Source organism: Schistocerca americana, chromosome 2, assembly GCF_021461395.2.
Source record: "Schistocerca americana isolate TAMUIC-IGC-003095 chromosome 2, iqSchAmer2.1, whole genome shotgun sequence".
Taxonomy (NCBI): Eukaryota; Metazoa; Arthropoda; class Insecta; order Orthoptera; family Acrididae; genus Schistocerca; species Schistocerca americana.
Window position 1 is genome coordinate 705,221,691 of NC_060120.1, and position 22,242 is coordinate 705,243,932.

Below are 22,242 nucleotides of genomic sequence, written 5' to 3' on the forward strand. Positions count from 1 at the left end.
AGTATGAAATTAATGATGTGCAGTCTACAAGATTGAAAAGTTTGCAGTTCGTCAGTCTTAAATCAATTAAGTCCTTATTGTCTTGTACTGTTCTCGTCTTTACCTCAAATAAAAGGTAAAATAAAGAAAGGAGCTAAAACTAAGAGAATTAAGAAGTAAAATAAAGAACTAATTTTCTTTGTTGTATGTATTTTATGTTAATAATTCGAATTACGATGTGCCTTCAAAGTTCCTTATCAGAATGTCGTTTTTCGACATGTCATACTTTATGCATCAACCGTACATACCTATACTAACTTCGATTTAGACACAGAAACACAAGAATATTTAATAAAACATCTGTATATCCTTGATTTTCATTTGATTTACAGTCATCCAGCAAAGCGAAGTTCTTTGTGCCACTGAATCAGTACCAACTCTTTGTCCACTTGCTTCACTCCACAAACGTTCATAGGTAAGCAAATTCGGCAGTTTATCGGATCCTCTCAGTCTTGATGTCTTGACGTTCAAGGAAGCCTTCCTCTTGTGAAATCCGTTACCATCTGAAGAGCGAATTCTGGCTTGTCCGTCGGCACCATATGACCTGCTCCTCGAACCAAGAGTTCCGTCAGATTCCCTCCGGTCTTCATGTATCCAGCGAGGCTGCTTCCAACGTACCTGAAAAAGTGAGACTAAAGTACGGACTGTGAAACATTAACGTTGATCATGTTTCAAAGCAAAATTGAGATGTTGTGGTTGCGATAATAACGTTCGCAAAATATACTTGACAGTGCATTACAGTCTTAGAAACAAGACAAGGAAAACTGAAGCTAGGGAATAGTATCGAAGGAAGAAAACATGATCACGTAAAAATTTCATGTTTAATCAATGGAAGGTCCACGTGAAAACAAAAAAAAAGCTGTCCTTGTAGCTCATAGATGCAATTGTGTTGGGAATTACGTTTCTCCACGACTGGAGAGTGCTGCTGCTTCACAACTGTGTAGAGAATTTATGAATAACAGCTCCAGTTGCTAAAACGTTCATTTTACTCCAGACTAGTTTAGACTTTGATGTTGAAGCCATTTTGAGATTCCACTACAAAAAAGCGTCAATATACAATAACAAAATAAAGAAAGTTTTAGTAACTGGAGCGGTTATTCATCAGTGTGTTGGGAATGTGTCGGAATATTTACTTTTTGATCCAGTTAAAGAATAAAACAGCGGTTATTTTGAAAATGGGTGATAACAGTAAAATTTTGAGGAAACATAGAATGCTGTTTAATGATGAATGTAATCTGAAGTGCACACTTCCATGTTGCCTGTATTATCTGATGATAACTTGCGTATTAGGAGCTGTCAGATCGCCACTGAAGACAGCAACAAAACAACCATTGCGCCCACAAATTCCGGAACTCAAGTATTTTATTCGTCTTCTTCTTCTTCTTCTTCTTAACCACAACATAAGGACATAAGGCATATTTAGATAGAGGGGACGTAGGAACTTCGTGGAAGTTCTACTGAAAGAAATTTGCTAGTTGGACAAAGATGAAGATACGTATAGACTGCGTTTAACGAGAAAATCCAAAAGTCTTGAGCGTGCAGAACTGATAACAGTGAATACAAACGTATCAGCGCGGAACTACAGCAGTCAAGTTAAACCGTAATCGTGTTTTCTTAGTCATGTTCAGAGCGTTTGATATTGCTGTGAACTAACAGATGGTAGTAGAGACCGCATTAATTATCTTGATTTCCCGTACTGCAGCAACTACACACTCTCAGCACCGTATTAACAGGCAAAATAATAAGAAAATACAACGTTTCATGGGACTTTTGTGGGATGACGAGCTTTCTGAACTGCTATGTGAGACACCTGCACAAAATTTCGAAAATGTTTCGGAGGTTCACCGTTAGTCTGAGATGTTAAGTGAAATACAAAAATTTTACCTGAAGTATTCCACGCGCTTGACGGTTGACTTCGCGTTATGGGATGTAACGTAAGTATAGTCATGGCATTATGAAGCCTTACATCTACAAAAATTCATTGTTTCCGCGGGTAAAAGCTTCTGAAAACTTCTGATCATTACAAATAAAACAAGAAGTAACTTTCTTCTCATAGTCATGTACCTACTTCCACTCATATGAAGCTACAAAATAACTCTGTAAGTATGAGTACTGAAGCGTATTTCCGGGAGAAATATTTTTGAGATAGTTGTGCGTTTCGTTAGATATCTTCCTTGTCGAGAAAATATTCCAGAGAGGATGCTGAGATCAACTAGCAGCAAGGTCTAAGTTATGAATGTATTTATACTTTTTGAGAGTCAAAATGACAGTGATATTTCTTCTAGTCTATCAATTCGTGTAATGTATTGTAAAATTCACAACAATAATATGAGACGCGTATCACGTTTATGAAACATTTTTCAACAGAATTCACATAAGACCACGCAGAGTTTTGTAACGTAAATTGTATATTCTTCGGCAGTAATCAAAGAGGAAAAAAAATACATTTTAACAGCGCTCTCATACACAGGCTGTTTCACATGAACTAAAATTTATTTCAGTCACTGGTCTGCTGTAAATACAAGAATTAGTAACGCGACTCACGTGTAAAATAGCTCTATTTACTACGAACCATATCACGTCGCAGAAATTTGTGATTTTTAAGCAGTATTAAAGCCAGGAATAATAGATTTTCATGGATGGTTGCAGCGAGCAGTGAGGCTACGCAGGAAATCGTCTCTTCAACATACTTCGCAGTGTTTTGTTTTCGTGTGTTGTTATTTGAGTTATCTTGCACATCAGGATGAAATTGGGCTGACGGTGGTTTATTGCCGCCCTTTAACTACTAACTGATTTTTCCTGACCTTATTCCTTATCTACACGGGCTTGGCACATGTGGCCTCCTCTCCCTCCCCCTCCTTCCCCACTCCTACCACCGCCCCCTGCCATAGAACTTGTGTACTCCATCCGTTTGTGTTTAGCGTTATTCCATGTGAAAGCGTGACTTGATCGAAATGTTTGCAAATCGTATAACTGAGGCGGGACGTCGGTACCAGCCCAGTATTCAGTTAGTTGAATGTGGGGAAATCGCCTAGAAACCACATCCAAGCTAGCCAACACACCGGCCCTTGTCGTTAATCCGCTGGACGGGTGGCATCCGGGGCTGGCGCTCTTCACCGAATCCAGGAAGCGACGAACAAACGCGCACGGTTATCCAGGCAGGTAGTTATTCTGCTAAGGACGTTAGTAAAATACACAAATATAGTTTCTAAAAATGTTGAAAATATAACTAAGGGTATGTTTTTTTTTTAAATTATTCGAACAGTCGATTATGTATTGTAGATTTTAAGTGAAATATCCTTTTTTTTTTTTAATACACAGTTAGCTCATGATATTCTGTATAAAAACCGAGTACTACACTTTACTGGAGTTACAAGAAATAAGTAACAGATGAGGAGAGTTATTGGAGCAAGAGTATTTTGGAGAGAATGTGGGCTGGAAGAATTCAGGAGTGCAATGACCCAAGGTGGACGCAGGAACGAAGCTCGGGAGAATGGGGGTAAAGAGTAGCTCTGACATGAAGAGGACTATCTGTTAAAGCTGGGAGCAAGGGCGTATTACATGGCCAGGCAGGGAGAGAGAGTTAAAGTTTCTTTAGGACCGAGTGTGGGGAGTGTCTGGATGAAAGATTAGGGGGCGAGGGCAGCATGTATTGGTATAAGCGCGGCAGCATATGAGGGTTAATGAGAAGGGATGCAGCGACAGATTGGTTGGTTTCAAGTTACGAGGGGCGTTCAATAAATAATGCAACAGATTTTTTTCTGAACACGGGTGTGCTTTACTCAGGTTCCAATATAGCAAATTATTCCCTACTCTTTTGGCTATAAAACTCTATTTTTCAACATAATCTCCGTTCAATGCGACGAGCTCCCGCCTCCTTACTGGGAGGGCCTCTATTCCCACATTGTACCACTATATTGGTCGACGTTGAAGCGAACATGTTTTTGCGTCAGTAACCTCCCCATCATAAACGTACTGGGCCTAACGGATGGAAGTCCGAAGGTGATCTTTTATCTTCTGTTAGGTGGCGAGGAAACCAGCAATCACACACCTTTGAGGACCCCAACGTGTGGACGAGTGTGTCGGCACTACCAACAGATACGTCCAGCTGAGCAGCGAGGTGCTTGATTGTGATCCGTGGATCGCCTCGAACGAGAGCGTCAGCACGTTCCAACAGTGCAGGGGTCGCTGCTGTTTGCAGCCGGCTGGATATCGGACAAGTTTGCGAGACTTAGTTACGATGACGACAGGCACCTCGCCAACGACTCACCGTACTTTTGTTTACTGCTAGGTCTTCGAACTATAGGGGCTGAAGAGCAAATATTCCACGATGTCCCACATCAAATTCTGCATTTTGTCAAAGGAAACTGGCCGAGAAAAATAAGTGTTGCATTAGCTATTGGATTCCCCTCGTAGTAGGAAGTGCAGATTAAGCGTGAGAATAGTGGTTTTTAGAGTTTCCATACAGAAGCAGAACATTCAGGTATGGATACTAGGAGAACACTACACACCATGGTTGTCTGTCAGCCTCCCTGTACTGGGCTGCGTGCTGCCACTGCAGGTGGCGGAAGGCGTCCGCCGATAGTGCATAGGCGACGATGAGGTCCAGCTGGCCGCTGTAGCACAGCACGCGGATCCCGGAGTCCAGCAGGTGCTCCAGCCAGTGGCGAGCAGTCGACATGAAGCGCGGCACCATCTTCGCGTACACCTGGTCAACAGCAAAAAGTTATTGAGAATGCATATCATCATATCACTCTGTGTATGGCAGTGTCATTCTGTATACGCCAAAAGCGTGCTAGTCGACCCATTAGGAGAACACTGCAGTCGAGATTATTCCAGAAAGAACTTTGTCCAAATTTCAATCCATCGACAGATAATTCATTCATACTGGAACACGTTTAATGAGCCTTTAATGATTCCATCATCAACCACTATTGCTAGACGAATGTACGTTATAAGTGATACTAAACCCGATTTTGAATCTATTCGATGTCAGTGTCCAGTAACTTGAGTGTTAGGTGCCTTGTTGCTTATCTGCCGGTGTAAACAGTATGTCGAAAGAAATACTTCACATTGTAGCTTCTGCGAGTGCCTCAAACACTGACGTTTCAGTTTTGCATTCAAGGGTAGTCCCACTGCTCCGCTGTCTCTGTTACATGGTGTTGTTACACTGTTTGGAGTTGGCCAGGGTAGGAGATGGTTAGATACTAAAATAATGTAGCCGAGAGTAGAGCAAATATGATATTTACTGTCGAGGCACCCAGTCCCTTCCTGATCGGTAATACACGAATAAAGAGAATGGTAACTAATTATGTCTGGCACCTTGAAATTTGCAAGAGAAGTCGGAAGACGTTGATCTCAGGTACACGCCTTCACATACGCACCCTTACGAGACGTCCATCGATCTTACTTACATTTTAAAGATGGATGAGCAAAGATTAGGATGAGCAAAGATTAAACTACTTATCTGATCTGCAGCTTTCCTTTCACCGTTTTTTCTCGAAATTTGAGACTTTATTGTAAAAAACAATAAAAAATCACGATTCAAAGCATTGGCCATCGCTGACCACTACTTTCTCCCCTCTTTCTGGCAGCACACTACCTTCCCCTAACCATATCCTGAAACAACCCACCCTTTTCCTACATCTTCTTCTCTCCTTGGATCACCTTCTGATGCAATGCAATAACAAGGAAGTCCACTCGCGACGAAATAACTTGGGCCTTTTGCCGAATTCCATGAATCCCTCCAATTTTTCACTTGTTCATATAATCAGAGGCGCTGATGTGAGCCATTGAACGAAAAAGTTGGTAATCAGACGGAGCAATTTCTCAAGAATACAGCGGTGGGACTAGGACTTCCCATTTCCTCGTTTAAAAAGTATCAGTTTTCAAAATGATAGGAGCAGTCGGTCGTTGTTTCATTTCTAGCTTTATTAAGGCAGGTCCAGATTTAGGCTAGTGACTAGCCATTATCAAAGCAGTATTTCAGAGTTTTTTTTATACAAGCCGTAGTACGTCTACATCTGCTGTGAATGACTAAAAGAACTGTGACAGGAGCCCGAAAAACAAGTGTAGACGTATTAGGGCGTGCATAAAAAACTCTGAAATACTGCACTGCTAATGGCTAGCACTAGCCGAAAGCTCGATCTTCTTTAATAAGGTTAGAGAGGAAACGACGACTGACCGCTGCTCTCTGTCATTTTGAAAGTCATATCACAGTCGTCGAGCGCATTCCACTTTCGTAATGGGAAGTAGTTTGATGAAGTTTCCAAGTATGTTTTGACGGATTTTCCGACATGGTGGTCGAGCACTGATTAAAACTTCCCGCAAATGACGAGAATTAAACTCGCAAGTTGACGTATTCAATCGAGAATAACTTTATGATGCAATCATAGATCAATTAATATTTTGATGGCGTTATCTTAAACAAATGCTTGCGACCTTTCGTCTCTATTACCACCTGCCGTTGTTGTCATCTTTTGCAAAACGCGAAAGCAAAGTAGCAGACCTAAAAACGACAATCACCGTGTTGGCCACAGTATTATCGACAGTAAATTTCAACAGAATTCTAAATTTAAAACATTACTGAGACTCTGAAACTGACAAACGACATGAATTGAAAACGCACAGCCCCGTGGGTGTTTAGAGAGTCCTTACCAAACAGAACATGATACTAAATTTCCAAATGAAAAGCTTTCTCACCTGAAAATTCTAAATTTAACAAAAGAGCGGGAGTTAAAGCTTTATCACGCGACCAGGTAGCCATCTGCTTGATCGAAAACAAACTAAGCATCGAAAATCACGCAAATGCGAAGCCAAGTGCGAGAAACATTTATCCTTCTTGAAGTAGCAGCATCTGACTTTAGAACGTGGAAAAGACGAGTTCTAAGTAGTTTCCATACAAAAATTATACTTTTTCAGTCAGTAAAAGTCATTGCCTAATCGATGTAACACATCTGTATCTGCGAGGAACTAAAACCAGCTATTACTCATAAGCTATTTCGAGCACTTGATTGAGCGTCTCAATTGCGTAATAACTTGTGAATGTATTTTGTTACCACCGAGGCAACATTTTGGGGAGCATTCATGTACACGCCCTTCCGATACGCAAGTCAGCTACCGAGTCACGATGTACTTGCCGCCAAGGAGTTAGCAGTTGTCCCTCTCCACCTTACATGCCAATCAGCAATGTAAAGCATATGTACTAATCACAGATTTACGAAGTAATGAATTGATGTATGTTCTTAAAGTCAATTTTATCTAATTCGGTTTCATTTCTACTTTAGTCTTTGATTAACACGGTTCCACGTAACCTGAAGGGCTAACGGATTCAATGAACTACTTTATGGCAGAACTGATATTTCGAAATATTGGTCATCAGAGCTCTTTCCGGTATTCCTCTATGACAGAATCGTTCCATATGTTTCTCACGCTACCGAAGGTCTACATGCACCGAGGACCTTCCTTAGGACTAAACCTCGACACAAAACTAATGTCGAGTGCACACCTCTGTACCATCCAATACAAAGCCTGAAACCAACAAGAACTATTAGAACTACTTATATGTATTTGCCGTGTGTAGTATCTACATTCTTCTACATTACTGCAACCCACAAATCACTCAACAACCACCCCATCCTACAACATGTCGATATTAGTTAGACTCTGTCTCTGCTAAATTCTACACTTCTTTGAAATTCTAATAGACATGCACCCATCCCCTGCTCACTTTCCGCATTTGCCTACATTCCCCATCCCATATCCTGTACCATTTACAACTTTTCTACACCTTCTCTGGTTGTACTATCTTCTGACCCAATACATTAATAAGGAAACCAGCTCTCAGCTGTCAATATCCTACCCCCTAACCATCACCCCAGCTGTCCTGCTACGCCAGTTCGTTTAAAGGAGCCCCAGGCCTTATCGATGTTCTATCACCAGAGTTTCAACGAACTCCCACTGCCCAACGATGAGCTAGACATACTCTTTCTTCCACCCTCATTCCACAACACTACCCCCTCAGAACACACTTCCATTTCCTGCCTGCTCCATCTTCCCCCTAAATAACTGCTAGTAATTCTCTGACTTTCGACAGGACCCCATTGTAGTGCTCAACATTCCTTCTCCAACCTGAAGATTATTATTTTCATTCATCACCAGCATTACTAGTATACCACAGTAATATCAACATCACCTCTGATTACATTTTAACTTCTGTGTAAATTCGTGGCACGTTTCAGAATTTATATTTCAAAACACTACACAGTAATTAGATACCATTAACATTTAAACGGTGCAGGTAGGTTACTGCTTAGTGACAAAAATGAACTCTCCAACACTGTAACTCTCTAAATGGTTGTTTGTCTTTTCTTCTTTCCTCCTGCATGGGGGACCAGAGGTCGCTGCCATCACGATGATGGAAGGAGGTTACATACATCATGCAACAGCTCGATTTCTCTTTGCGGTATTTTATTTCTAAAGAATATATGAAATACCAAGTATGAATTAATATAATGCATGCTCCATAGTTCCCTAAAGAATCCTTGAGGATAAGAGTTTGTAAGGTGGCAGATCAGATTGAATGAATGTCAATTTCGCACTTTACATGAGAGATTTTATATGTCATAAGAAGTAGATGAATATGTCACCTGACATACTTCGGCGATAAGGAGCAGATTTGGTTATTAAAATGTATAGTGTGTAATGCAAAGTGATGACACTCGATTCAACGGTATTAACACACCAAACCCAAATTCTGCAAGTCAATGAGCAAAAGGTGAAAAAAGCTGCTGGAGGAAACATTTATTTTGGGCGCAGACGCGAGTTGTGCTGTCATGGCCTGAGTACAACGGAATGCCTTTAATAAATGGTTTGGTGACCTGTGGCGAGAGTGACAATGAATGCACCGGGTGATACATTGAGGAGAGCAGGTAGCGGGCCAGTGCTCCTTGCTACAGAGAAATTCTTTAGAAAACTGCGTTGGGAATTTCCAGATGGATACAAACAGACCAGTGACATAGTTGATCACATGAAATGCCCGTGGTGCGCCTGTGATGTACACGTGTAACATTTAGGTGTCAGGAGCGGGCACAAAATGTCCGATTGGCTGGAATAAACTTAGGAGTAGAGAGGGGCGAAATTTTGAGGCAGTTTCAAGGTAGGCCCTTTGCGATTGGCAGAGGTAGTATCCACAAGATGAAAGGAACACTCCCATTGGTTTCAAAAAGCCATGACGTGAAACACGAAAGGACACAGTTGGGGGATAGTTTGCTGCGAAAGACACTAGCCCAAAAACTTTGTGGACTCTCCTCTGAACCAGTGTCAAGTGTAGAACAGGGCACATCACGCCCTGTATGGCCCAAAATGAGGAATTTTGTGTGAACACTGCGTTCACTTCAGTTGACATTCAGCTATAAATGAGCTGAAGAGTCGTTGAGCTCCAACAGTGGAGAAACGAAACAGCCGCGTCGTTAATTGTTCTTGCGAGAACTGAGAGGGCATTATAATGTACATGCTGCTCCATCTGTGCACGTGTATATCGCCATGTTTCCAGACTAGAGATGAGTCCATGATTTCTCACCTAACGAGAAACATGGGACAGTTTCTGCTGATAAAATCAGTAAAGATTTTGATTCGATTTTATATAGGATTTTCAGAGGGCGAGAGCAGCCCTGCAGTCGACAGCTCATCGCAACTAAAGTACATGCCCTAGCAGAGGCGTTAACTTGTTGGTTTGCCAGCATGCATCCACTGTCAACTCAAGCAACCTTGAGCAAGCTTTTGCTCATCTTGTCACAAGAAACTAACCATCCTCCATAGACTTGATTGTCATCCTAAATAGTACCGAACTTCGAACTGGAATCGGATGATTTGTCGTAATATTGGCCAACTTCAACTTGTAGAGAACCTTCTATTTAAATTTGATATTGTTGTGTTCAGTGTAATTTCTGCTAAAGAGGACGTAATGCGTAATCTTGACAACTGTCCTAACATTGTCATGTCACAACCTATGTAAATTAGTGTACTTCTTTGACAATAATTCTGTAATTAAAGAAATTATGTACACCTAAACACCAATGTGCTCTGTCCTATAATAAGGGTCCACTCCTAACCCCAGTCACTAATTCTAGAGACGCTAATGCACTCACAGGGTGTTTTTGATGATGTCTGACAAATGTGAAAAGGAGTTGAGTGTCAGGGGTTGATTTTGTTGTTGCATTTGGATCGGGCTCTTGGTGTATTGATGAAAATTATGGCTTTCAAACGTGGATTTTCCAAAGTTCTGCAGCGGGAGTTGATCCCTGTTTACTAATTAATGATGGGGACTACCAGCTACTATAATCAGACAAGGGTTACAAATAATATACCTTTACTGGTTCCAAATTCGAATGATTGCTCAGAATAAATACGAATCCAGTACTCATCACAGGAGAATGAGTGGACTTACACATAATAATAGTGGTCTTCTGGGAGGAAAAGCCGTAAAAGGTATCACAGAACAGACCGAGCGAATAAGAAATAGTATTAACTGGCTATTAACCACAAAGTTAAATTGGTGGAGACTATTTCATTAGAAGATTAGTGAGGAAGAGAAAGAGAAAACCAAAGAGTAAAATCATGCCCGAGAGGACACCATAGAGTCACTAATTAATTAATCTGAAACAACACGCCTATCATCCTGAATGGATTTCATACACCATTCTGGTGTGAAGTTTACACCACTTGTAAGAGGCGAGGTGCAGTGAGGTCACAGACGGATATGGACGCTGACTTGGCGTGTCCCATCTGCTCACATGTTCACTGCTCCTCTTCAAGTCCAGGCTTCGAATCTACGTCAGCCCCAGGCATCGACTACTTCTCTGCGGCTGCTAACGCTGAACTGTCTCTCTCTCTACCACTATCAGTGAAGAAGTGACCTGATACGTTACTCTCCAGCTCTTTCACAGTTCGAACCCGCCAAAACTGCCACATTCGTCCAATTCTGAGTTCGCATACTTCTACAGTCCGAAAACTCCTAACAGTATCGTTCTGGAGGGTTCTGCGTCGAGTTTTGGAAGACTGCGAGCGCCGACCTACCACAACATCTCGTGTCGAAAACTTCTGATTGTCTCCCTGTGGCTGATCGCCGATGCCAAACATTACGAACCCAGTCCTCTCTAAAGCCGTCCCACGGAAACTTCCCGTAACTCTCTTTTCTCAATGGGTAGGCTTGCGGATTGTACCCGTGGTCTAGGGGTTGCGTTATCCATTAGTAATCAAAACGTCATCGGTCCGGGTTCACATCCCGCCATCACTTAAATTTTTATTACTAATTAGCATTGGCAGCCGACAAGTTCCGGCATAAGAAGTCAACCTCATTCTGCCAACTGCGTTGTCAAAAGAGAGATGAGGAGCGGATGGAGGCTCAGGGCACTCTCTTCTCTTGTTCTAGGGATGGGAAACTGCCCCAGAAGGTGGAAGAATCAGCAATGATCAACGGCATGAGGATGCAGAAGGAAATGGAAACCACTGCATCAAACACACGTAACGCGTATCCATGAGACATGTGACCTGTAATTGAAAAGCTGTTACGATGATCTGTTCGTTGCCAAAAGATTCCGGAATAGTCACCCATTCTGATCTCCTGGAGGGGACTGCCAAGGGGTAGGTGACCATGAGAAAAAGATTGAATAACCAACGAAGGGATAATGTTCTGCGAGTCGGAACGTGGAATGTAAGATGCTTGAAGGCGGTAGGGAAACCAGAAAATCTGAAAAGGAAAATTCAAAACCTTAATCTAGATACAGTATGGGTCAGTGAAGTGAAATGGAAAGAAGACAAGGATTTCTGGTCAGGTGAGTATAGGGTAATATCAACAGCAGCAGAAAATGGTATAACGAAAGGATAATGCTCTACGAGTCGGGGCGTGGAATGTAAGATGGTTGAAGACGGTAGGGAAACCAGAAAATCTGAAAAGGGAAATTCAAAAGCTGAATCTAGATAATAGTAGGGATCAGTGAAGTTAAATGGAAAGAAGACAAGGATTTCTGGTCAGGTGAGTATAGGGTAATATCAACAGCAGCAGAAAATGGTATAACGAGAGTAGGATGCGTTGTGAATATGATGGCATGGCAGAGAGTGTGTTACTGTGAAGAGTTCAGTGATAGGGTTTTTCTTAACAGAAGCGACAGCAAACCAACATCGAGAACGATAGTTCAAGTATACATGCCGACGTCGCAATCTGAAGATAAAGTGACAAAGGAAGTATATGAGGATACTGAAAGGGTAATGTAGTACGTAAAGGGAGATGAAAATTTAACAGTCATGAGAGTCTGGAATGCAGTTCTAGGGGAAGGAGCAGAAGAAAAGGTTACAGGAGAATATCGGCTTGGGAGAAGGACTGAGAGAGGAGAAAGACTCATTGAGTTCTGTAATAAATTTCAGCTAGTAATAGCGAATACTCTGTTCAAAAATCGCAGGAGCCAGAGGTACACTTGGAAACGGCCGGGTGATACGGAAAGATTTCAAATTACATCATGGTCAGACAGAGATTCCGAAATCAGATACTGGATTGTAAGGCGTGCCGTAGAGCAGATATAGACTCAGATCACAATTTAGTAGTGATGAAGAGTAGGCTGAAGTTTAAGACATTAGTCAGGAAGAATACACGCAAAGAAGTGGGATAAGGAAGTATTAAGAAATGACGAGATTCACTTGAAGTTCTCTACGGCTACAGATACAGCAATAAAGAATAGTTCAATAGGTAGTACAGTTGAAGAGGAATGGACATCTCTAAAAAGGGTCATCATAGATGTTGCAAAGAAAAATATAGGTACAAAGAAGGTAACTGCGAAGAAACCGTGGGTGACAGAAAAAATACTTCAGTTGATCGATGAAAGAAGGAAGCACAAAAATAATCCGGGAAACTCAGGAATAAAGAAATACAAGTCGCTGAGGAATGAAATAAATAGGAAGTACAGGGAAGCTAAGATGAAATGGCTGCATGAAAAATGGGAAGAAATCGAAAAAGAAATTATGGTCGGAAGGACAGACTCAGCATACAGGAAAGTCAAAACAACCGTCGGTGACATTAAAAGCGAGGATGCAATGGGAATTCCACCGTTAAATGCAGAGGAGATAGCGGATAGGTGGAAAGAATACACTGGAAGCCTCTATAAGTGAAGAAGAAATACACGATCTGCTGAATGGAATGAACAGTCTGATGGGTATAGAATATGGATTGAAAGTAAAAAGAATCCATGATGGACGGAGCAAGGACAGAAAAAGCGGACTAGTACTAGCAAAAACGGCATTCCTGACCAAGAGAAGTCTACTAGTATCAAGAAAGGCCTTAATTTGAGGCAGAAATTTCTGAGAATGTACGCTTGGGAAGCAACATTGTATGGTAGTGAAGCATGGGCTGTGGGAAAACCGGAACAGAAGAGAATCGAAGCATTTGAGATGTGGTGCTACAGACGAATGTTGAAAATTTGTTGGACTGATAAGGTAAGGAATGTGGAGGTTCTGTACCGAATCGGAGAGGAAAGGAATGTGTGGAAAACACTGATAAGGAGAAGGGACAGGATGATAGGACATCACTTAAGACATGAGGGAATGAGTTCCATGGAACCAGAGGGAACTGTAGAGGGTAAAAACTGCATAAAAAAAGAGGTCAGAGGCCGCAGCATCCCCGCAGCACCAGAGAAAAGCCTCGCCTGTGGAGGTGCCCCGTGGCTGCTACACAGCAGTGAGATGTTACCTTATAGGACACGCCGTTTTCGTGAGATCCATGGTTCCTTCAAAGAAAAATCCATGTTTACATTCGCCGCTGTGGCGAGGGCGTATGGGAGGGCTGAGGAGCGGTGAGGGGGTGAACAGGGCCGGGTCAGGGGGTGAGCTCTATGAACTCAGCAGGGAACTCAGGGAATATAATTTAAGCGGTCTGCAAATACTCCTTAGCGCCACAGTATTCTGCGCGTTTAGATGTTCCGCCGGAAGTAGTAAGTTTCATAATTCTGCAGCTCGACCTGACGTGTGAGCTCGTAATTCGAGAGTTCCACCGCGGCCGCGATTAGTCTACTGAACAAGCTTGTTCGGTAGACAAGTCTTTGGATAAAACTACGGAACACATTAGGAATTAGGGACGGTTTTGGTGTTCAGGACGACAGTGGGACATATCGGGCCACGGCACTTCAGCGGCATGATTTCAGTTCGATCATCAGCAGTATTACTGTAGCAGCGCGGGTTTATAAAATTAAAACGAGGATAACTGAACGTAGTCGAATTAAAACAAGCGAATCTGAGGAAATTACATTACAAAACGAGACACTTAAAGTAGTGGATTAGTTTTCCTGTTGGCGCTGCAAAACAATTGTAAGTATAGGAAGAATATAAAATGCAGACCGGCAACAGGAAGAAAAGTGTTCCTGAAAAAAGAATTTCTTAAACATCGAAAATAAATTTAAGGTGTTAGGAATTCTTTTCTGAAACTATTTGTCTTGAGTCTCGTCTTACAAGGGAGGGAAATTTCGAAAATGTATATCTTACACAAGAACAAGATAGAAGCTTTTGTAATGTGGTGCTACAGAGGAATGCTGACGATTAGATGGGTAGATCTAATAACTAATCAAGAGGTACTGAACTGAATCAGGGAAATAAGAAATTTATGGCAATAAAGAAGAGATCATTTGATAGAACACAACCGGGACATCAAAGAACTCTTTGTTTGGTAATGGTGGAAAATGTCGTGGGTAAAAACTGTGAAGGGAGAACAAGACTTTACTTAAGTAATCATGTTTAAATGGATTTAGGTTCCAGTAGCTATGAAGAGAGAAACAGGTTTCCAAAGGATAGACTAGCGTGAGAGCTGCATCAAACCTGTTTTCGGACTGGAGATCACAACAACAATTACTGTTAAAGCTGGAGCTAAAGACACCTTTGCACAATGCAGAGAAATGCAGGAAGACCTGCAGAGGATCGACGATAGGATCAGGGACTGGTATTTGACTCTCACTGTAAATAAACATGAGGAAGAGCGCAGTAAAAAACGGAAGTATCCGTCACTTTTCGGGTTCGTAACTGTCGATAAATCATTTGATAGAGTAACAAGGAGTAGCCTTCTGGAGCGATCTAAACTGCAGCTGCCACGAAACCCATATGCCAGTTTGAGCTTCATTCGTAGAATCAGTCCTCAACAGGTATCCGTTGTAAAGTATTCCTCTGCCTGGGGCCTTTCCCAGATAGGATACAGAAGATTCAAAGCAGATCGCCGCGTTTCTTCAGGGATCCCTTTAATGAGAGCGAGCGTGTAAAGGAGACGCGCATCAAACTTCGGTGCTACACGCTACGAGGAACTGAGTGTCAGGGAGCGATTTACAGTTGAAATTCCGACAGCATTCATTCTGAAATGAGTCCCACGTACATTTCTGGAAAATTAGAAATGTTAGAACTCACATGGAGACTTGCCAATAATCGTTCTTCACGCACACCATTACTGATGGAATAGGACAAGAAGGGAAATGATAGTGCCGGAATTACTCCCCACCGCACACCATAAGATGGCTTGCTGAGAATAGATATAAATTTAGAAAAGTCTGGTATCGAGATTATGTCACTTTAATCGAGATATATTATTTTTCGTAGTCATTAGGGTGTCGTTATTCGGGAAAACTGATCTCTAAAATAAGTAAATGGTACACCAAACAAAGTGGCGTATCTACGTGTTGGGACTTCCGAAAGGCTTTTCATTTTAGTGTCCTTTTAGAAGAGAACTATTTTGCAGTTTGGGAGCAGTGCGAATGGATATATTCGTCACAAGGTAACTGAACTGCATCGTAGTCGGCTTTATTGATAAAACTGGTATCTTTGAATGTTCACATAATCTGAAGATGTATCCTGCTGAATCGCCAGCTTTCCCCTCCGAATGCGAAAATATTTTGTTGACGCTGACGTTCATAGGGAAAAACGCTCATTACAAAAAAAAGCTCACGCAGAAAAATATAGATATTCTTTTTTCGCGCGATCTTCGATTGTGGAATAATAGAGAATTAATGCGAAGATGATTCGAAGAACCCTCCGCCAGGCGCTTAAGTGTGATTTTCAGAGTTCCATGCAGATGTGGATGTGGATGCAGATGGCTAGAAGGATGGAACCTTCCTGGAACGTTTCAGTTGGCATGAAGAAAACCGCAAAGGAAACAAATGTTTGTAACTGTAGAGCAGTGATTGACATCGTAATGCTTCATATCCTAGACGTTATCCTAATAACCAACTTTGAGAAATAGTTACAGATCAAAATATTCCACCGCACTAACTTGTACTTCAGTCGTATTATTTACAACATACATGGAAATGAAGTAGAGAAGTTAGCATGACATATAAATAATTATGGCTGACGCTCAAGTCTCCAGTCAGAGCTGTATCCACAGGCACAAACGTTTTGGCACCATAAGCAGCCCATAACTGTGAAACTATCACGTCTTTGCTGAATTGTTGCCACTCATAACTGTGCTAGAATAGACATTCTGCATGGTGCAACTGATACGAAAGATAGAAGTATATGGCTATTGTTTAATATAGTGCTGAAGAAAATTTATGCAATAATTTTTTACCATCAATATTTGGATTATGGTGTACGAAATATCTCTTTACGTATGGAGGGAAGGGAGATTTATTAGCATATGTACATTGCTAAAGCACCAGTAACGCACGAAACCGACTTTGAAATCTAGATCTCGTCAGAGTTTTAAGTTCTGAAGTATGCAAGGAATCAACGTTACACTACGAGCACTCAATTCACACAGCGTTCTTAATTGTCATAAATTGTCACCATGATACCAAATATTTTTGTTTTCACACTTTACTCTCGTGAACGTGGCTCTCAAGCCCTTCCATTATGTATAGCGTTCCATATAAAATTCGTAACCACATGAATACGTCTGTGTTGCATCCTGCAGTGGTTTCCGCAGTCCGATTTAAAGTATTTGTTATTTTACAGCGAGTTGGATGGACTGCCGCGGCCAACAGTTACCCAATTTGAGTGTGGTACTGTCGGCTACCACCGCGTTGTCGCTTCCTCTGCACAAAGCATTCTACCTACCAGCTCCCGAGCAGAAAAGATTTCCGCCTGAGAAAATTTCCCATATTTTTTTAAAGTAACTTCGCCTTTAATTAAAATTATGACTTTTGACATTCTTAGAGACACTATAAATATCTATACCATATGTATACCTCAGAGCGTTGTTATATTTGTATGAGGTACAGACCCGAAACCTCATACTTTCTACCTGCTAAATATTGACAAAATTTCATATGCTGTTTTACTATTCTCATACACAGCAAACACAAAGCGATACACAACTTTCCAGAAATCCTTACCGAGCGAGATGTTTTGATAATCAGCAAAGGAATGCTATGTCACTGAGTTCAACAGTTCTCGACACGTGATGTAATAAGTTTGAAGCTATTTTCCAGACACGAAATTTAAACCATTTCCAAAAACATGACATAACTCTGGCCATTATTACAGTTAATAAAAGACTTCAGACATACGTGGGGACCATATAGATATCTATACCCTCCATGAATTTCAGATTTCTTCCCTCAGTTTTTTAGACGATACAGACTTTAAAAGTACACAGCCTGACAAAAATAGTGAAGCACCCAGGAGATGTGGCACTATTAAAGCACGCTCAAGAGTAATGCCTCCGAATTTTTTGTGTGAAAACTCTTAAATACTTTTAAATAAAATCTTTATTAACAATCTACAACTTTATTCTTCTCGTCTATACATTTATTTCCAGCATCGTCGCCGTGACAACGAACACATCTCTCCCAACGAGAGACCAGTTTTATGATACTGCCAAGATAAAATGTTTGACTGTATTGACGGAGCCACAACCTCACCTTTGCTTGCACCGCTTCATCAGTATCAAAGTGCAGACTTAGAAGGTGTCTTTTATGGTCTCGAAACAGATTAAAATCGGATGCGCCGAAGTCGGGACTGCATAGAGGATGATCGATGACAGTTAACCCAACGCTTCGGATCGCTGCAGATATCGCAGCGTTCGCCTGTGGCCTGGCGTTGTCTTGCTGAAAGAGAGGTTGCTCCGTCTGTGGACGAACTTTTCGAATTCGAAACTCGATTAACGGTAGAGGGTAGCAACATGCGTCAGTGAAGTGGGAAATCGACCGAGTAATATGCATAACATGTGATACCTCAACCGGTATCGAGGGCAGAATAAAAAATTCGCAGGCATTACTTTAAAGCACGCTCTTGCATGTACACGTACAACCCATCGGTTGGTATGTAAATGATGAGAGTTGCAATTCTCTGTGTAGGGTAAAACAGCCACTAGAGTGCTGTTCGTGTGTAGTATCGTTACAGGCCTGGTGGGTATATAAGATGCGCGAACAGCATCACAAGAGACACCATGCACTCCGCCTCGCCTTCCGCATCCGCCTTCCGCCCCCACGCACATCCTCTATGACCTCATCCCCTTCCCCCACCTTCTCCTTTTCCTTGAAAACATCCGCACACTGTATATTGTCCGCTACCTTGATCCTCCTCACCCCCTGGTGTCTCCCTTCCTCTCCACCCCCAGCCCATTGCCGCGCCTTTGCCATTGTGTCCCACACTCTCTCCATCTCCACACCCTCCACCTCCTTTCCCAACGCAACTTCCACCATCTACCCCTCCCTGATGATGAGCTTCGCCCTGACATCTACCCTTCCTACCAACTCTAACCCCATCTTCCTCCTGCCTCCTCCTCAGGGCTCCCTCTCCTCCCCCTCCCTTCTCCTGAGCGGCTTTCCCCTCCTACTCCCCCCCTCTCTCCCTTGTGCTCCGCTTCAGTGTCTCTGCACTCCCTCCTGCCTTGTCTTCCCTCTTCATCTCCTGCCTCACCTGTCTCCTGCCTCTTGGTGCATCTGCTGACGCCCCTATTCTTTTCATCCCGCCCCCTCCCCTGCTGCACTTTGCTCTCACCTCCTTTTCCATCCTCTCAGGCCTCTTCCTCGGTAGGTCCTACCTGGCAGTTTTATTCTTCATTGTGTGTGCTCCAAGTGGGTTTACAGTGTGTTGTTCTGTTTTTAATACTGTGGTCAACTTTTAGCCTGTGTGTGTGACTTCAGTGTCTTTTTTGTGTTCTACAATTCACAAACTCTGTTTTTTAACTTTATATCGACTTTTTTAATTGTCCCCGGATGAACATCTCCATCTCATTGTACTTTTACCTCCATTGTCCCCCCTTACTCTGTTTTATGTCCCCCTTTTTATCACCTTCTATGTAACATTTTGTTGTCATGTCAGTCGGCTGAAGAGTGGCGGAAAATGCCGCTGACAGCCCTCCCCTGCCCATATTGGGCAGGCGAATGAAATCACAATAAAGAAAGAAAAAAAAATCACATGAGTGATCACTGTGACGAATACGGGGATGTCGCATACTCATGGCTGGTATCGTAATCATCACCTGACATACTTTGTAAGGGTCTGTATTGTGGATCACCATTTGGTCAAATCGTGCAATGTCGAGATGTATGGGGCATTCAGATCAGACAGTTGCCCGAAATTGGACTGTATGGGAACATGGTGGCAGCCGTTCTCGTCTACTATGTTCTGACCGACCACGTCTGGCTACCACATGGGAGGACCACCATATTGTGCCGGCCGCGGTGGTCTAGCGGTTCTAGGCGCGCAGACCGGAACCGCGCGACTGCTACGGTCGCAGGTTCGAATCCTGCCTCGGGCATGGATGTGTGTGATGTCCTTAGGTTAGTTAGGTTTAGGTAGTTCTAAGTTCTAGGGGACTGATGACCACAGATGTTAAGTCCCATAGTGCTCAGAGCCATTTTGAACCACGATATTGTTTACAAAGCACATCATAGCCCCTTCACATCCACATTTCACATTTGAGAATCCCTGAAACATTCTGTGTCATCCTGCACGACTGATGGGAGACTAACAGCAGCCTGACTTGGAATTACTGTCCCATGTGTAGGCAGCCATTACTAACACAACAGACAAGGCTGCGTTTGGAGAGGGGCCATAACAGGGAATCATAGAGTGCTGATAAATGGCATAGCACTGTGTTTTAGATCAGCATCGTCAGCGAGTATGGCGGCGACCTGGAGTGAGGTCCCAGTCTTCCAGTTTTATAGAGAGGCAGACTGGTGTTACTCTTGGCGTCATGGTATGGAGATATGACTTCAGCACATGGGATGAGGGAACTCTGAGAGCACAATGGCACATCATGGATATCCTGCATCATTACGCGTTACCTCTCCAGCGATAGTATTGTGTTGCTATTTTTCAATAGGACACTGATGGTCCACACATGGCATAAACGTCTATGAATTGTCTGCCTAGTGTTGAAGTACTCTCGCGGCCAGAGACATACCAGATGTGTCAAGAACACGTATGGAACTAGCTCGGATGTCAACTCAGTTGCAGCGCAAGAAACCAGGATATCAAGAACCAGTTACAACAATTGTAGGCCTGTTTGCCTCAGAAGACGGTGCGACGGCTTACGAAAGCCTTACAAATCGAATCCAGGCCAGAGGTAGTGCAACATCACACTGCTAAGTAGACTCATATGTCAAGTTCTTTGTAAAATAGATTCCATTTTGTAATCACTGAAATAATGTCACATAGCCTCTCAGTTTGAGAAATTTCATTTCAAGTTCTTCTGCTCCCTTGGGTGTTTCAATATTTTTATAAGGCAGTGCAATTTCTGTTACCATGAAGAGCTGACGTAGCTCCCTGCAGATATTAATCCTCGCACAACGTCTCAACTGTAGACCTTAAACGTCAGAATGCAGCAAATTTGAATGAGATCATGTGAATATGGAAAATGAATATCGTGTCGCTTAGATACGAGGAAGTTGGGTGATTACTGGGAAATGGCAGACGGTGATCACGTGCTAATGTGCTTCAGCACACTGTAAATATCGAACTAAAATTATGCCATTTCTCTTCGAATATGAGCAGGAAATCGCACAAAAATTACGCTGTTTCTCTTCGAATGTGTACTGATATTCAAATAAAACAGACGATAATATATTTGTAGTGCTCTCACCATAATAACTAGAACCCACAGTCGAGTGCTACAATTATGGTCAGCAGCGCTACAATTAACCCAAACAAGGGACGTCGCTGTCTGTTTTCGACTGCGCATGCTGTCATGTGACATCATCGCTACCGCCTGCGTGGATGCCACGTTGTTCACACCACCAGGTCAGTATTCTTCTTTGAAAGTACGTGTAAAGTATTGTGCAAGGAACATGGAGAATTCTGTAGATGATCTGCTTTCCAACAGATCTTTGGCGGAGAAACTGAGAGTTTAAGTTTGGTAGCCCTACTCCAAATTTTAATCTAACAGGGCGAGGGCGTAGCACAGGAATCACCGATTCGGCTCAGCCTGAATGGGTAGAGGCAGGTATATGCCCCTTTCAAGTTCCCCGAATATTTCGCCTGTGTAGGCCGTAGGAAAATGTAAAACCCTTTCTAAAGATTTTAGAGTAGAGTATGAGGGATTCTCATGTAGCACTTCGCATATCAGAGTCGTGTTGCTGTGGTCAAGTTCATATACAGCCAAATGTTTGGTTCGGGTACAAATTATGCTGCTGCTATCTTAATTGTTTTCATTTTGTTTTATTCCTCGCAATTTTAAACTACTAATTATAAAATCTGATTCAATTAAATAATTCCATTCATATATGTAAATTAATGTATTCAATTTAGTTACTGTTACTACACTTGTAAGTCAAAAGGCTATAGATGGTGATTAAAAAAAGCGGGTATACTACGAAATTTAATATGAAAATGACGAAAGAATTGGATCTGCGATTCTGATGCTCAGATTGGACTTTTGTGGTTTCCATCTTTGTTATTCGGGAATAGTGATTCGTAAGGTACAGACGAAGTATAAGATGTAGGACATATTAATGCTTCAATAAAAAAACAATACCGGAAATTACAGACATATAAACAATGTAACTGACATTAGTGTATTAGTTAAAGCTAATATCGGAGCAGTATTAGGTCGCAACTGTTGTGACGACATAGTTAAACACTGAGGTGAGAAAAGTGACGGGATTGCGATATGCACTGCAGTGGAGCAGCTGTTTTTCGTACTCAGGTGATTCGTGTGAAAATTCGTCCGATGTGATTAAGGCCGCACGATGGGAATTAAAGCGTCGAACGCGGAATGGAAGTTGGAGCTAGACG

At 42.2% G+C, this 22,242-nt stretch overlaps 1 protein-coding gene across 1 annotated transcript in view; it reads right to left on the minus strand.

Moving 5' to 3' along the window:
• Window positions 1-242: 242 nt before the first annotated feature.
• Window positions 243-22,242, minus strand: part of LOC124594362 (venom serine carboxypeptidase-like) — a 91,505-nt gene continuing 69,505 nt past the window's right edge. The window contains exons 7-8 of the mRNA XM_047132729.1: window positions 4,551-4,747; window positions 243-657 (exon numbers count right to left, since the gene is read on the minus strand). Of these exons, the coding sequence (XP_046988685.1) occupies window positions 507-657; window positions 4,551-4,747 (348 nt within the window). The 3' untranslated portion in view covers window positions 243-506. The remainder of the gene's footprint in view (window positions 658-4,550; window positions 4,748-22,242) is intronic.